Source organism: Maylandia zebra, linkage group LG7, assembly GCF_041146795.1.
Source record: "Maylandia zebra isolate NMK-2024a linkage group LG7, Mzebra_GT3a, whole genome shotgun sequence".
Lineage (NCBI taxonomy): Eukaryota > Metazoa > Chordata > Actinopteri > Cichliformes > Cichlidae > Maylandia > Maylandia zebra.
Window position 1 is genome coordinate 13351286 of NC_135173.1, and position 16763 is coordinate 13368048.

The 16763-nt window shown below is 39.9% G+C and overlaps 2 protein-coding genes across 2 annotated transcripts; both read left to right on the forward strand.

Annotated features, from left to right (window-relative positions):
* The first annotated feature begins 456 nt into the window (after nt 1-456).
* On the forward strand, nt 457-8838 carry znf592 (zinc finger protein 592). The gene is made up of 9 exons (XM_004553174.5): nt 457-620; nt 1032-3283; nt 3737-3915; nt 4010-4183; nt 4271-4430; nt 4951-5214; nt 6386-6498; nt 6583-6724; nt 6808-8838. The coding sequence occupies exons 2-9, from the start codon at nt 1052-1054 to the stop codon at nt 7306-7308; spliced, it is 3765 nt and encodes a 1254-aa protein (XP_004553231.1). The 5' UTR covers nt 457-620; nt 1032-1051; the 3' UTR covers nt 7309-8838.
* A 1130-nt stretch (nt 8839-9968) lies between these two features.
* On the forward strand, nt 9969-16363 carry kti12 (KTI12 chromatin associated homolog). The gene is made up of 9 exons (XM_004553172.4): nt 9969-10201; nt 11920-11971; nt 12086-12138; nt 12221-12276; nt 12361-12440; nt 12562-12721; nt 13497-13559; nt 15415-15483; nt 16134-16363. Exons 1-9 carry the CDS (start codon nt 10051-10053, stop codon nt 16275-16277), a joined length of 828 nt encoding a protein of 275 aa, XP_004553229.2. The 5' UTR covers nt 9969-10050; the 3' UTR covers nt 16278-16363.
* Nucleotides 16364-16763: the final 400 nt, after the last annotated feature.

Below are 16763 nucleotides of genomic sequence, written 5' to 3' on the forward strand. Positions count from 1 at the left end.
ACCTGAAGCTGAGAGATCTTTGCCAGGCAGACGTGTCTGATGAAAGGCACTGTTTTTGCATTTTGGGTCGTTTGGGGCTTGAATTTTTCTTTTAAATTCACCCAAATTAGGAGGACAAGGCTATATTTCTGTGTTTACTTTTCATTAACCAAAGACAAGAGCTTTAGGGAATTCGAAACAAGCTTTCCGACACCTATAATAATGTTATTTGTTTGCATTTTCAATATTATTAGTAGGATTTAGTGCCTCATTATACATTCACCCGGACTCAAGGTTTTTATTTGCATTAAATTTTAATATTGTTAGCATTACCCAACCTTACCGAACACCGAAGCTTCGTCGTTTGTGAGTTGCAACTCCGTCCTGAACCTGAATAAATATTTTGGTGGACCTTTAGTACTGTCGTTGAAAGCGGTCACTCCCGCTGCAACCTCAGGTCTGTAAGACAGCGCCGAGGGTTTCAATTTCCCACTGAGGAAAAGGAAAACGAAGTTAACGTTAGTAGCTTGTAGCCTAGCTATGAAACATTAAAACAGCCTAGCCTGCGAATATTTAGTGCAGACAGTTAAATGGCTGAGTAGCTAGTTTACTAGAGCTGTTTAACACACTCGGATCAAATGGTGAGCACCCTGTGTATCATTACGTGACGACTTTACTCGTTTGGCTGAATTATTTACGCTGTAGCATGTTGCTAAGATGGGGGCTAACTCGCTAGCTTAGCTCCATTTTACAGCTAGCTTGTTAGCTGGCTCCTGTGTGCATCTGTCATATAATTTGTCCAGTGAGTGGGTTTAAAGTTTGTGCTATCTGTTAAATCGCTTGTGTTGTGCGTGTTTTATTGCATATTTAGCATTAGCGCTGGAGATGTTGCCCACGTTTAGCTTGCTGGCTAAAGCTAGCGTTGACATATGACGCGTCTCATTTGCTAAATAGTTACTCTTCAGTTTATAAAACAGCTTTTTTTCTCTTTTAGTTTTTTATTGTAACAGTTCTTTGTGCTCATGCTAAGTCACAGCTGCGTCTTTCTGTAGGTTTGTGAGACTGTACGGCCATGGGTGACATGAAGACCCCAGATTTTGATGATCTCCTGGCAGCTTTTGACATCCCAGATGCCACTGGATTGGATGCCAAAGAGCCCATCCAGGGGAGTCATGAGGAAACAGAAAGTCAGCTGAAACACACAGAGATGTGTCTGGATGACAGCTTACTGACTAACCAAGCTATACCACCCTCAGATGTCCCAGCTGTAAGTGTTATTGTGAAAAATACAAGTCGGCAGGAGTTACTTGAAGAATTTAGTGATAGACTTCACTCGGGACCAACATTGCAAAATGGATTTAGGGGACAAGACACTTCTGTGACCTCTGCTGAGACAACTAATACCAGCTTCTCCAAATCATTTGTGTCCACATTGAATGGGAAGGCTTCAAGTGAGCTTTCTGGAAAGCCACCTATACCAGATGAGGCACCATTGTTTCCTCAGGCACTTTCAGATTTAAGTCCAGTCTCCAGTCCTGAGCATGAAAACACCCAATCAAGCAGAGAGGAAATACTTCCAAACGAAGACAGACTATGTTTCCCAGAAGCTTCAGTTTTGGACACTTCAGTCTGTCACAATCCCAAAAGAATGGACCTTAGCATGTTTGATAACTCTTCCAAGGACTCTAATAATTACGAAAGCATACAGAGGATTAAAGGAGCAGAAAGTAGTAGAAGCGAGGAGCTTTCTGACATCTGTGGTAGTAGTGAAGCAGAGAAAACACCTGGACTACACAGTGAATTTCCTCCACAATTAGGAAACCAGAACTTCACTGAAACCAACTGGAATTCAGGAGCACCAGTGACTGTTCCCTTATCCCTTATTGCCCCTTATCCACATGTCAAGTCACAGACATGTAAATTATCCTCTTGTCTTGACGCTCTGGTGGCTCTGAATGCTAGAAAAGATCCCAATGAGCAGACAGATCACAGAGAATCCCCAGCTGTTCAAAGTGACTGCATGAAAGCTAGCCCCAAGGTCCCCATATCCCCACGAAGCCCCAGAAGTCCACTTGAAGCAGTAAAACGATTAAGGAAACCACCTGATAGCCCTGTGAGTATCTGCAGTGACAGTAGTGGCAAAGCATCCCCTGCAGTGGTATCTGGTTCACCTCCAGCCATACCTAAGGTCAGGATTAAGACCATTAAAACCACATCTGGGCAGATCAAGCGTACCGTCACCAGTGTGCTCCCAGATTCAGAAAATGAAGACGTGCATTCTGCCTACGAATCCTCTCCATCGCAGAGTATGATTAGTGATGATTCATACTGTAATGCATCTCCACATCAGTCTCAAGCTCCTGATGGTGTTGTTGGGGTGCCAAGTAAAGGTAATGCAGCCAATACAGCTTCGGCAAAAGTTTCAAACAGGAAGTCGGAGGAAAACTCCCGGAGGTCAGGTGTAATGCGCTCTGCACCAGTAGTCCGTAATACTAAAGTCAAAAGATCTGCCGCACATCAAGTGCACAAACCAAAGAGAGTATCAGCCACTACAGGCCATGCAACTACCACAAACTTCCTTCCAAAAGCAATGCACTTAGCTAGTCTAAACCTTGTCCCTCACAGCGTTGCTGCTTCAGTAGCTGCACGAACCACCTCCTATCAACAAAGTCAACGCACACTCTCCTCCACAGTGTACAGTACTGTCCCATTAGTGCATCAGGTCAAAACAGCCAATTCTTATCCCCACCTGTCTAATCCGAACCCATCTGCGGGAACTTTAAACAGACTGTTGAACAGTGCCAACCCTGTGCCTACATATGTGCCAAACTTGAACCCACCTCCGGGAACCAATATCAACCTTCCACCACATGGATACTGCTGCCTCGAGTGTGGGGACTCCTTTGGGGTGGAGAAGAGCCTCGCATTTCATTACAGTAGGAGGAGTGTCCACATTGAAGTAGGATGTACACACTGCGCAAAGACTTTGGTGTTTTTTAACAAGTGTGCCTTGTTGGCTCATGCAAGGGAACACAAGAACGGTGGCACAGTGATGCAGTGCACACAGCTCAATTTGAAGCCCATAGCAGAAGAAAAAATGTTTGTACCCCTGAGTAGTGAACTGGTTAGTGTGGGCACTTACTCCTCGCCATTAGTCTTGCCTAAAAGTGAGCCTGTCCTGCCCTTGTATCCGGAAAGCGTCATCCGCCATCGACTCCGTTGTTTGGAGTGTAACAAGCAGTTGCCTGACTACAAAGCACTCGCAGGCCATTACCAGAAGCTGTCAGAAGATACAGAAGAACTGGTGAGTAGCTAATTGACATTTTCAAGTATAAGGGTGACAACAAATCACTTGAGAAGACCACCTTGCAGAATTTAGCAAGTATCTAAGCCTATTAGTGCTTACTCTTAAATGTTTTTAATCTGTAAAAGTCACTCAAATCAAAGTAGAAAAGTGCGCTTCAGGGCATAGATTTATCATAATGAAGCAACACGATGCCTGGTGCCACTTTGTAGATAATTTATCTGATCTGTTTCTGATTGATTACTGAGGTACAGATGAGTAAGCTTATTCTAGCTAAAGAGAGAATACTGCTTTGTATAATTACTTACTTCATTGTAGCTGTTAATTGGATTGTTTTCTATAAAAACAAATGTATTTTCTCTATCACCAGATTTGTCCTTTTTAATGGCACCACTGTTTGTTTGTTTTCCACTCAAAACTGTCTTTTTGTTCTGTTCTGTTGTGAAATACCAGATCTGTAAAGGTTGCTCAATGCTGCTGCCCAACAAGTGCAGTTTCAGAGCTCACCTACGCATTCATGCACATAAGTCCCCTTACTGCTGCCCTGAGTGTGGTTCCCTGTGTCGTTCTGCAGACATCCAAAAGCACGTCAGGGAAAACTGCCTGCACTATGCTCGCAAGGCTTGGTACAAGTGAGTAACTTGGCAAGAAATGCAGGTTTTTTTAAAAAAAAACCCACAGTGTACAGTGCACTGTTGCAACAATTATGTTTTCCTTTTCTTCCAGATGTCTTCACTGTGATATGGTTTTCCGGACCCTTCAAGGACAAAAGACTCATATCGAAGAAAAACACTGTGAGGTCTTGTACAAGTGCTCCATCTGCCCGGTTGCATTCAAGACCTCCGACAACTGTGAACTGCATTTGAAAAATAAACACAGTACTAGCAAAACAACTCCAGAGTAAGTTAACATCTCATGACCTGACGGTTGAAAACTGTGGGCTTCTCCTCATAGGCTGCTTTAACAGTTTTTGCTTTCTTTTTGCAGGTTAATCTTAAAGTGTTCCTGTGAGAAAATGTTCAAGAAAAAGCAGCTACTGTTTCAGCATTTCTATCAGAATTCCAGCAAGCGTGTTACGTCTGTATTTAAGTGTCCAGAATGCAACTCAGTCTTTCCACAAAAGCTGCTATTAATGCAGCATTTCAAGGTTAGAATTAAATATATGCATTTTATTTAGATGTTTTACATGTTTATCATTTTTACCTCTCAGACATAAAAAGTGGTCAGTAAGCACTGGTGAGGTGTAGCACTGATGGTTGTCAGTATTTTTTAATATATTCCCTGCAAGTGATCCTTTAGGAGTTTAGGATGTCTATAGGAGTTTATATTTGCGGCCACACTTCTTATCTAAAATGATTTGTGCTAAAGTTGTCAGACATCTGGGGAAAAAAAGGTTCCTTAGTCCATAGAAGAGTTATAAAGTGCATCCAGTAAAAGTAAGGTGCTGTGTCCTATCATGTTTACTTTTTTGGTTTTGTTTTTTTTTGGTTTTTTTTTAAACCTTTAAAACCATACACCTGATACAGATCAATCAACACGGGAAATCATTAACTTATGCTCCAGCAGTAGTGTTCTTTTGTTAAAACACCAGCAAAGAAACAGTTAAATGTTACTGTGTAAATACGTTTGAGCATAATAATGTGAATTTTGTGTTTCCTGTTCTGCAGGGTGTGCATGTAGGAAACACGATTGAAGAGACAGAGAAGAAGAAAGAAACTAAGCATGCTGACTTGCACCAGGAGTCTCAGTCTATCCAAAAACAGAAGAGTCACTACCCTATTAAACAAACAGTTGCTACTAGAGAGAAATCTGAGCAAGACAGCAAAATCCTAAATCGTGTGAAACCCGCTGGATGGACATGTAACGAGTGCCTGCAGCAGTTCACTGAGCGAGATGCCTACGTTTCCCATTTGAAGACCACACACGGAAAGGTAAGGGTGCACTGACCCCGCACTGACGTCTGCTGATGCAAAACATTACTGAGTGTTGCGCTCTTATGTCTTGAGTTGGTGTCTTAAAATCTTGACAGATATACCGACAGTGTGCCACAGAAGACCGCTCAGACAGCAACATCAGTAAATCATGTAAAGCCTTGTCTGGGTTCCTGTATTAAAACTGTGGTACCTGGGTTTAGATGCCTTGAATTGGCATTTTTCCATATAAACACAATTATTTTTATTTTTTTAAGAATGTAAAATTTGTGTTTTGAATTGAAACTGGGTCATGTAGAATATACAGTATTACTCTGGAGCAGCTTGCCAATTACCACCACCCTCCTTTTTTTCCCATGCCCTCTGCTTTCTCCAGGATACACAGTGAGTTTTTAGACTCATTGGGCCTCAGTTCACACTGAGTAGAAATCGTCTTACCCTGCTACCAAATGAGTACAAATGCAAAATTATTCCCCATACACACTGCTCTGTTTTGTTTATTTTCTTTTTACTATACTGCTTTACATATTTTACCATACTGTTATACATATTACTATGCAACACGTTTAGCTCGAGATGGATCATGGAGAAAGCTGTAGAGCTTTCATCACTACACCAAAATAGCACAGAATTTCCAGCTCAAGAAACTGAAACAATAACGTTCTCAAAGCAAACACTTTTTCCTAGTTTGTTCTGTTAGAATGAAATACAGAATAAAATAAAAATATAGTAGATAAAAATAACAGAAGTGATGAGAGTCCCCTGTGCTGTAAACTGTGACTCAAGTTAAATAAAAATAAAAAAATAGAAGGGGTGGGTGAGGTTTATTATGTTTATTATGAACATATTTTGTTTTTGTGCGTAATGGAAATAAAGTAATTGAACCAGTAGAAAAAAATACTTAGTTGAGTACGTGTTTGGGAAATACTATTAGTTGGACCAGTAGTATTTCACAGCTGTGAGTAGCCAACGAGCAGTAGGGCAGAAATGAGTCCTGTACCTCTAAGTCAGAGTTTTTAGGTCAACCAGTATAAGCAAGATGCATTTTTATTCTGGTTTGAATTCCCAGTTAGATCCAAAATTGTCTGTTTCAAGGCTGATGCTTAAATAATTCACTTAAGCTCATCTTGTCATTCCTACAAATTATTTATTTTTATTTTTTTGTCAACAGTCCGTGAAGAAGTATCCCTGTCGACACTGTGTGTTGTCTTTCAACACTGCAATCAGTCTGAGACGACACATTCGCAATGATCATGATGGGAAAAAGAGGACTTATACCTGTTGGTAAGATTTTGAAAATGTATAAATAATAATAGTAACTTTGGCCACAAAGCAGTTTTTAATTGTTGCTCCATCCCTGTTTGTTAGGTATTGCATGGACAAGAAGACAATATTCACGTCAAGTGTGATGTTGAAGAACCACATCAGCCTTATGCATGGAATAAAAAATCCTGATCTTAGCCAAATGCCAAAAATGCCCATCCAAGTAGACAAAAATGCTTTGGACAAGGTAGCAATTTATTATTTCTCAACACAAACATAAATGCTTCCAATCTGCTCACTGGTCTAAACTGCATAACTTGTGATTTCCAGAGGCTTGTATCAGCAACACCTGATGTGGGCACACAGATGGAGGTTCAGGATCCTGCAGGTAGTCTCGAGGCTCCTTCAGCTAAGCGTCTGAAAACTCAGTTCCGCTGTTCGAAGTGTGGCTTCGTCACAGACAACAGCACAGAGTTCCAGCAGCATATACCTCAGCATAAAACCGACGAGAACACTCCTCAGTGCCTTCACTGTGGCCTGTGTTTCACGTCCGTGCTGTCTCTCAATAGACATCTTTTCATCGTACACAAAGTCAAAGATCCAGAGGAAGAGGAGAAAAAAGTAGAGGGAGATATTAAAGAGAAGGAGCAGGATAATCAGCTGGCTGGATCAGCAGAATCTGATGAGGAAAACGATTTGTTTCACCAGCTAAACAAATCTGATCCCTCACCGGCCGGAGAGCAAGAAAGTCCGCACTGCTCCACGAGCACAGACTGTAACTTAAATCTGAGCACTCACTCTCAGACACAAGCAGTCTCTCTCCAGCAGTGAGAGCCACCTCAGCTCCTGTTTAAAGCTGCTTTAATATCCTCAGTTTTCATGTGAAAGTCATAAGGGATGCTTGATGTTTTTAGGCAGGTGGTACAAAGATGTAATGCCTTTAATTTGGACAACCTATTTAGAGGCGGTGCAGTATATTCCAGCAGATACATATATTTAATACAGAACAAATATTTTCATATTATTTTTTTGTTTTTTAATTTAACCTTGTATGTTGGTAATATATTAATCTTGCCTTTCACATATAACTGCACTCATCACTCGTACTACGGTTAAACATTTCCCCCTTCTGTTTTTTTCTTTTTTCGTCAAAATTTTTTGCTTAACATTTTCCATCCACCCTGGCAGGAGACTCAGGAATGTGTGTTTGTTTTACGGTCTGGTATTGATTATTGTAACAGTGTATTGGTAGAGTTTCAGGTATTGTTTCAAATTATTTAATGCCTCACACTAAATCCTGAAGGATTCAGGCTGCTTTTTTAATATTAGTAGGTTTTTATTTTTTACGAAACACAGTATAATTGATTGTTCATGTAAAAGCAGTAATTACAAGTTCATGGTTTGGCCTTTTTTTTTTTCAAAACAAAACAATTTTATACTGTCTGTTTTGGGGGTGTTCTTTCACGTGTTTGGGAGAAACGAAGAGGTATTACATGTGTTCTGCAGCAGTATTGCTGTATTGAAAATACCTCAAATTGCCAGAAGTGGGTTTTGGTTTTTTTGGGGTTTTTTTTTTTTGGTTTTTGGGTTTTTTTTCCAGCAAGTGAACGGTCAATGTTACGTCAAATCAGGGTACATTTGTTGAGGATGATCCAGAGAAGGTGTGAGAGTGAAATTCATCAGCATGTCAGAGTTAATGTTTTATGAATCAGCACCTGGGAACGTGAATGGGAATGCAGTGACTTAAAATAAAAAAATATCTTAGATTAGCACTTGGCAAAAGGGGGATACTTTTCGGTTGCAGGCTCTGATATGTGAAGCGACACCTCGTTTTGTATTGACTACGTGACAGTTCCTACCTCCGTGGTAAATGGCAGTGATTGTCAAACGTCGAAAGGCTTCGAGAAGTTGCAGTTAATCTCAGTGCAATGTAAAAAAATTAGTTTTAAAAATGTATTATCCCACATTAATAAATTTTATAAATTATTTTGGGAATGACATTAAGTCTTTTTATGGTCATATTGACTCAACTGACAAGTGAACTTTTCTATGAAAGTGCTGTGTGAGCTCTTTGATTCTCTGTAAGCCCTCGAATCACCACACTGCAGCTGCTTACCTGCAGGGGCTGAGAGGAATTACTTGTTCACTGTTTGTCTTTTTGTAATGCTTGTCGAAAGATATTTGTACTTTTTGATACTGTGTACAGTGAGGACTTGGTTAAGAATTTGTGTACCTACAGTAGCCAATTAAACTTGGATTTACAGCATTTCTTAAGCCATTTCATCTGTTCAGCATGCAGTGGCCTACGTGCCTTGCTGTTACATTAAAGTACTTACAAATAAATTGGTGCATTTAATTACAGATCTGCTCTGTCTTGTCTTTCATTACAGACCTGCTGGGTTGAAAGAATTTAATGTAATCGGGGTGTGATAATCAGTAGTTTTGCGACGAGGTCACGTGCTTAAAATCGTCACAGCAAGTCAGAAAGGCACAAGGCACTCTAATGTGCATCATGCATCCAATAAGCAACAACCACAGATGGATGACTTCATCCCATTAGAATATTAAGCCGATCCTGTCTCAGTATAACTGCCTGTACCCAAAGTAACAGAAGAGATTTCTTTTAATTGACCAGCTCCAAATTAATTGGAAGCACATCTGAGAAATGAAAGGCACTGTGACAAAGATGTGCAGGGGAGGACTCCTGTCTTCTTTCATCCTTATCTCATACATTGCTTTGACAACTTCAATGACTCTTGATTTGACTGAGCTGAGAAATAAAGTTTCAAAGCTCAAGGTGAATCCCAGGGGGAATCTGTGGGCAACGGGTAAGTTAAAAATTACACTGCTGAATGATTGTTTCTTTGTTCTGTTTGAAAATGCAATATTTACAGAGAGTTTGCATGTTTCATTTAATAAGGACATTTCATGGGCAAGAAGAGCATTGTGGATAGTTCCTTTGTGAATTCTGCCTTTGAGAATATAAAAGATACAGCTGAAGGCAGAGATGTGAGACCTCTGCACGGAGTGGAAGACCTGCAGGCGCTCCTCATCCATATTCTGAAAACTGCCCAACAAACACAAGGAGAGCAGGCACTAGACAGGTGAGTTATGTATTATTACTCAGTCTAATACCGCTGTTAATCCTTCCATTGTACAGCTTTCTGTGTTTTTCTCATGCATTTAGAGAAGAAGGACATCCAGTTCGATCAGTTGTTGCGTGACATCCTGCTGATGAAGAGGGTTTCTGCTCTTGTGAAAATCAGCTAAATTATGTTTTGTTTTTTGTCTAACATAACACGTATATGTTGGCAAGTGAGAAACACTTCTGTTGTTTTACTTTATATTGTCTATGACTTTATTAAAAGCGCAGAGAATGTATTGGAAGTCTGTGTTTTCATCTATGTTCAAGTCACATTCGCACACACACAGTACCTTCAGATAATCAAGTTTCTGGCGCCCCCTGCCGGTCGGTAAGGGGAAAAACCGCTTTTAGTTAACATATCCGGGTGAAAGTGGCAACGTGCTTTTTATCACATCCCAGGGTAGTTTGAGTGGCAACTAGCCCCAGTTATGCCCCTAATAGTGATGTGTGGTTATCCCTGTAGTGGTAAGTCACGAAGGGCAGAAGAGCTGAAGGTGTATTTTGAAGAAAGCACAGAAAGAAAGGTTCATATTGTTGGAGACGGAAGCCTGGGCGTTGAGAAAAACACTGTTTACGCAGGCAAGTAAGCTTAGCACGCCTTCATTAGTGTGCTTCTTAAAGCTTTTCAGCTTCCAGGGCTTTCAGTCTTACTTGGCATATTTTTGTATGTTATTAGCCACATAATACTGAGGTAACATTACCGGCCTTACACGAAGCTTAGCCGGGGGAATAAACAACAGAGGCAGGAGTGCTTATTCAGCGTTTGCCCTTATCGATGCTTGGGGCGGCTTTAAAGTTCATGACAATTACAACTGTGTTCGGCTGCTTTATGAGCGCTACTATTCAATTAATTTTACTTATTTAGCGTTAGCAGCAGTAGTAGTTAGTAGTAGAGACAGTCCAGTAATCTCTTATGAACGGGCACCTGGCGAAGGTGGGGAAGAAGGATTGCTCTTTAACAGTAAGAGACCCTACAAAACCAGTTAAAGAAGGGGCAACCATCGAGGATGATTGGTTGGAGGCTAGAGGAAAGAAAGGAGACTATTAGCAACAAATAGAACAAAAGTTAATTTCATGCTGTAGTAGCATATAAATGCATAGGGAGTGAAAGGGGCATCAAGTCGATGTGCTTACGGCATAGTGGAAAATCCCTCAGCAGCAGCTATATTCCTAAGAGATTGGATCCAAGCCTGACTATAGGATTTGTCATAAGTGGAAGTTTTCAGGCTAATTTGAAAAGTAGAGAGAGTGTCCTGTAAGCCAAACTGGGAGCTGGTTCCACAGCAGAGTTGCCTGATAGCGCCCATTCTACTTTTACAAACCCCTGAAATCACATGTAAGCGGAAACTGCTAGTAATAGAGTAGTATGGTACTAGGAATGGGAAATATATCATGACATTTCAAAAAACACTTGCGATTATGAGATTTATTATGATGTAGGGGGGGGAAGCGACATTTTATCGACGTTTGCAGCAGCAGGATTCCTAAATGAGTAACTGAAGGGCAGTTTCAATTCTCCTTCTCCAATGAGCTGCTGTTATTGATGACACACTTCCTAATTTGAAGAGCAATGGTACAATGGCAGCAGCATTATTGTGCAAAAGTAATAACACAGCAACAGATACAGTGACACAGCATAAGTCATAAGCCTGGGTAGTGTTTTCCCTGCAAATTTTAAGTATAAAGTAGTTGCTTAATACTTTAGTTTAACAATAACGCGTGCAGCCGGCCATGCTCAGTGAAGTCATTTTATTTACTTCTGGGTCTAACATAACCAGCTGATTGTATCTCCTCCTTTATAGACTGGTGGTAAAAAAAAAAAAACTAAAAAAAAACCTGGGTTTTTTGCTTCAAGCTGCAAGTTTGTGTCCACAGTTAGTGACAACAGTTTTCTTGGATATTTTGAAAAGTACACTGCTTTGCTGAAAGTTGTTGACTCAACTCCCTTTTTAGCTACCAAATGACCATCAGAGGCTCTTGCTCTCACAAATGCCTGGGCTTGTCTCGTTGTGTGCATTAGGGAATTTAAGCAGGATGTTGCTATAGCAACTACATAATAATATGATACTTTGATATTCATATTATTATTGTGGGTGATATGACATGGCACATCACTTGGACCTGATCATTTTAACTGTGTTACTGTTACATTGCTATTATGCTTTTAGAATTAAACATTTTGTTTTTCAAAATTTTAGTTCTTTATTATTTCCGTAATTGTTAACATGACTAAGGAGACTGTTTGCTTCAACTGGGCAGACTTCTGCATTTACTTAATTTTACTGGAACTGTTTCAGATTCCCAAAAGGAGAAAACTGTCAGAGCGTCTCTGAAAGCTGAAGTGGAGAGGTGAGTGTTTAAAAATCTGTTGTAGGAGCTGATGTTGCACAAAACCCACACATATTTTAATGCTAATTCTTTTTTTGGTTTTTCTGGGTTGTTTTTTTTTTTTTTTTTTTTTAGGAAAGTCAACAAGGATGACATTGTTATTCTAGACTCATTAAATTACATAAAAGGTAAGTCTTACTACTTATTCTGTAATTGTCACAGTTACATTAAATATTGTGATTTGTAGTTTAAAATTTAAATATGTTACAGGCTACCGCTATGAACTGTTCTGCCTCATCAAACATGCACAGACTCCACACTGCTTGGTAAGTAGACAATTAAACATACATTTTGAAAAAATGTTACCTTCATATGCAATCGTGGTATGTTTGCGGGTTTTCTTTGTTAAGGTCTACAGTTTGACGTCCCATGAAGAGAGCTCATTATGGAACACAAACAGAGATGCTGCTGATGAGTACAATCAGGACATGTGAGTGAGAAGCCTCAGTATGAGAGCACGACTCTTACCTTACCTCCACTGTTGCATGTCTTTTTTGTTTTTGTTTTTATTTTTTTTGCAAACTGTCTCACATGCATTTGGTGTTTTGAAGCTTTGACGCATTAGTTCAGCGATTTGAAGCTCCGGATTCCAGAAACCGATGGGACAGCCCTCTCTTCACTATTCTGAAAGATGACACACTTCCAGTTGAAGCCATTTCTGATGCGCTTTTCAAAAGAAAAGCACCCCCACCGAACCAGTCTACTCAGAGTGTAAGTCTAAGGCTACGTCCACACTAGCCCGGATAGATTTGAAAACGGCGTTTTCGTCTGAAAATGCTCCGCATCCACACTTTCGCTTTCAGTCATTTTCACAGAGTTGTCCGTCCACGTTGAAACGGCCCGAAAACGCTTAGGTTCCAGTACTGCGCATGCTTGAAACAAAAGACAATTCGACTTGCCTCATTTCTGTCTGCCGTTTATTTACTTTCCGGCTCCTTGAAACGTCGCGGCAAAATGTCGAGGAGAAGCACCGAGTTTTTTAAACGGACTAACAATGAGGTGGAGTTGTTGCTGAGGGCAACACAAAAGTACAAAGTTGCAAAAGCGAGTGAGAATTAAAGAATTTGAAGAAAAGCTGTCTGAAGCATGTGCAAACTGATAGTAATCTTTAATAGGGCTGTCAAAATTGAGAGCAAACAAAGCAACCGCTGTATAATGCCCTCCGCTAACTTAGTTTAATTGGTCACTTGACTGCATCACATGACTAAAATGTGTCATCGTTTTCCAAATGGCTCCGTTTTCGCTGTCCACACTGCGACGCGACAGCACCGTTTTCAAATGTATGCATTTTCGAGACTCAGTGTGGACGGGAGGCCAAAACGGAGAGAAAACGATGCATTTTCAAACGAAAGCACATTAGTGTGGACATAGCCTAAGAGACACTAGTTACAATCAGTCTGGAAATCTACAATATTTACTGCATGCATGTGTTTTGTTTTGTTTTGTCTGATTGTGAAGGAAACCTATTTTCTTTTCTTCTCTGTAGCAACCACTGTCATCAGCAAACTTTTTATACGAGTTGGACAAGATCACTCAAGATGTCTTGATGGTATGTTTTTTTTTTGTTTGTTTGTTTGTTTTTTCTAGTTTCACATCATTTACTGGTCATTCAGGTAGTTTCCCATGATATTTTTTTCACTGAGCTGGACTGCTTTTTGAGTTATGTCATATTCTAAGTGAAATATGACAGAAGAGTCTTTTTCAGAAAAATGTTTACAAATCCTTTGTTGGGGTATCAACATTCCTCTGCATAATGTAGACTTTGTTCTATGACTCAGAAGGTATTACATGTATTTACAGCTTTATACGTTACATCGCCAGCCAAGATGCAATTATGAGTGAAGCGCTGATGAGGTATTTATCTTGGCACACAATAATAGCCCGGTTCAGGTTCAGGTACAGGTTACTGTTCTGCAGTCGTGAGTCATCCATCCTCATATGCAAACACATGCAAATGGACAACAAATGCGCATAGTGCAAAATATGAAATTAAATAACAGCTAATTCTAATTAATTTTGGTTATCACGTAGCCCTTGAAAGTGACATAGCTGTTCCTGTGAAGTAATGACTGCTCGAACAAAGCTGTTAATTAAACCTTGTCGGTCTATTACATTCACCTTGCAAAGGGTGTGAGTCGTCAAGAAAAAGTGAACCAGCCAACCGCTGCAGGCTTCCTAGGTGCAGGGGCTCTAAGTTCAGCTGTGGTTCACCAGTCAGCCTGTTAGATGACTGAACAGTTCGATTCGTTTACAGATAAGTATCCAGACCACAAGCCCAAAGAAAGAGATAAATCGGATTAAACAAAAGAACGATAAAATAAACCCATCGCAGTTTTATCAATGTGGAAACCAGAAAGCCTTCTCAAACGGGAGACTCGCTGGTGCACACAGCTTCAAAGACATTCATAACACTGAACTTCAACAGTCTGACCCTTAATAGATGTGACATTGTGTTTATGAGTGCATCTAAAATCAGTGATCATATTTTTTGCTTGCCTCATTTTATTCACTTTTGTCAATCACGTTGAACTGGTTTTCAGCATGAGTAACATCAGTTTAGCATGAGGTAAAGTGAATGGGGTCAAGCACATGCTCAGTGGGCCTTAAAATCTCTGATTTCACCATTGTTTCCAAATATTTACACTACAACTGATTTGAGGGGAACCGGTCTAAAGTCGTTAAAAGTTTGGGGATAACTACATTTGGCATTAGGCATTTAAACTATATGAATGGGTACTTGCTGTTTATAAAGATTTGTTTAAAACACAATAAAATCACAGGACTCAGATGTTGAGCTCAAGATTTGAGTAAATGCCCACAAATATTATTAGGTCAGTGAGATTTTTTCACAGTCATGGAGTGAAAATCTACATCCTGCGATCAATGTTAAAGTACTGACTGTGGCTGTGTGAAATTCCTGGATCTCAATGCTAAAATCCAAAGTGTTGAAAGGATTATAAAAACAATCGACAGCTTTAGCTGTTAACTGCTGACTGTCCAACGTTTAATAAAAAATGAATGCACCCCTGCACGTTGTAAGTGTGGGAATTTCTGTCTGCCATTCATGACATGAGCATGGCATGATTACCAAAACAAGGCAACAGAGTAAAAACATATAAATCAGCAAAAAAAATCAATAATAAAAAATAACCTCCTCTTTGTCTTTGTTTTGAGCTCATGTATTTGTTAGCATGCCACATGTTGCACTTCCTTCTTTTTGCGATTTCACACAGATCACGACGTTCTGTTGCACAATATCTGCAAAAGTTTCCAGCAAAATAAATTAAGAGGAGTAAATACTTCTCTAATTCTGATTCATTGTTCCTTATACTCTTTGTAGAGATCCCTTTTTTAAAAATTCATTTTTATATGTGTGTTTGATAAATGTAATTAAATGTTTTCAGGCGATTTTTAACGCCCAGAAGACGAGCGTTCCCGGGGATCTTATCACAGTTCCAGGAGCTTCGGAAAAGATATCCTTTTTTAAACACAACTTGCGTGTGCCCAGTTATTTTGAACACACAATTTTGATTAATATTTTCACATTAAACAGATTTTTGTAGTTCCGTGTGGGACGTCTGTCATATTTAATGACTGTGTGAAATGCTAATTTTCGTTTACCTCCCGGGGTTAATCACCTCCCCTCAATAGCGGGGGGGACAACACTGTTCTATCTGAAAGCATTAGATGAGGAGGTGGAGGAATGTGTGGCCATCACATGACTTAAAAGAAAGGTGGATCTACTAAGCAATGTTAAAGGTCTTGTCTGTAATTGCATGCTGTGGGATGTGTGGTGGGGAGAAACCAAATTATATTTGTGGATTTTCATTGGTTGCAGGACTGTGAAGCACCTTCTCAGAACCAGCCACTTTGATTTTCTTCTTTGAAGATGTTGGTCCAAGCACAGCATAACTTAAAAGCACATCATCTTCTGTTCTGGCCAACCTTTAATAAAATGGGCATAATCTGAATTTGAAATGATGCCAGCAACATTCAGTACAGGTTATTTCGTCCTGTTGTCCTGCTCAAAGGTTTAAATGCAATACTGGGGCTTGGAGATAATTTGGGCTTCTGTTAGGTTCTACCTGTGGTATTTTTCTTGTTCCTTAACTCGCTGTTAAACATTGAGCTCACCAGAAATGTCAACATGGCAGAGCTGCGGAAATTACGGCGCCAGTTCATCAGCTACACCAAGCTGCACCCGACAGAAAACACGGGACAAATTGCTAATATGTTTGTTCAGTATTTAAATAAGAGTCTGCACTGACAGTGTGTAGTGTTTGGGGTTTTTTGTTTTTTTGGGGGGGCGGGGGTTGCAGTTGTTCCGTGACAAATAAATGTATTTAACAAAAACATCCTGTTTTTGCTGTTCTTGGTTATATTTTTAAATTTGTGTACTTTCTAGGACCTTTTTGGCCTTCCTCACCATATGGGATTTGCTCAGTCTTGGCAAAACCCCAAATAGCTTCAATGTTAGTCCAAGCAGATCAAGAATTTATTTTCTTGACCTACCTGGACTTAAAAATGAACCTATTTTGCATTTCACCTACTTGGACTAGGTATCTTGCGCCAGTTTTTAAGAGCAAGGGTCATGTGTAGTAACTACAGAGGAATAAGCCACATTATGAAGCTATGGAAAAGAGTTGAAGCTAGTTTAAGTAATCAGTGAGCAGCAGTATGGCTTCATGCTGAGAAAGAGGACTAGAGATGCCATGTTTTCTTTAGGAGTTTTAACAGAGAAGTATAAAGAAGT

Coding starts and splice junctions, on each gene's coding strand:
- znf592 (XM_004553174.5), top strand. CDS start 1,052: ATGGGTGACATGAAGACCCCAGATTTTGATGATCTCCTGGCAGCTTTT. Junction 4,431..4,950: donor TATTAATGCAGCATTTCAAG/GTTAGAATTAAA, acceptor CCTGTTCTGCAG/GGTGTGCATGTAGGAAACAC. Junction 6,725..6,807: donor ACAAAAATGCTTTGGACAAG/GTAGCAATTTAT, acceptor TGTGATTTCCAG/AGGCTTGTATCAGCAACACC.
- kti12 (XM_004553172.4), top strand. CDS start 10,051: ATGCCCCTAATAGTGATGTGTGGTTATCCCTGTAGTGGTAAGTCACGA. Junction 12,277..12,360: donor CACAGACTCCACACTGCTTG/GTAAGTAGACAA, acceptor TTCTTTGTTAAG/GTCTACAGTTTGACGTCCCA. Junction 15,484..16,133: donor TTCCAGGAGCTTCGGAAAAG/ATATCCTTTTTT, acceptor TCGCTGTTAAAC/ATTGAGCTCACCAGAAATGT.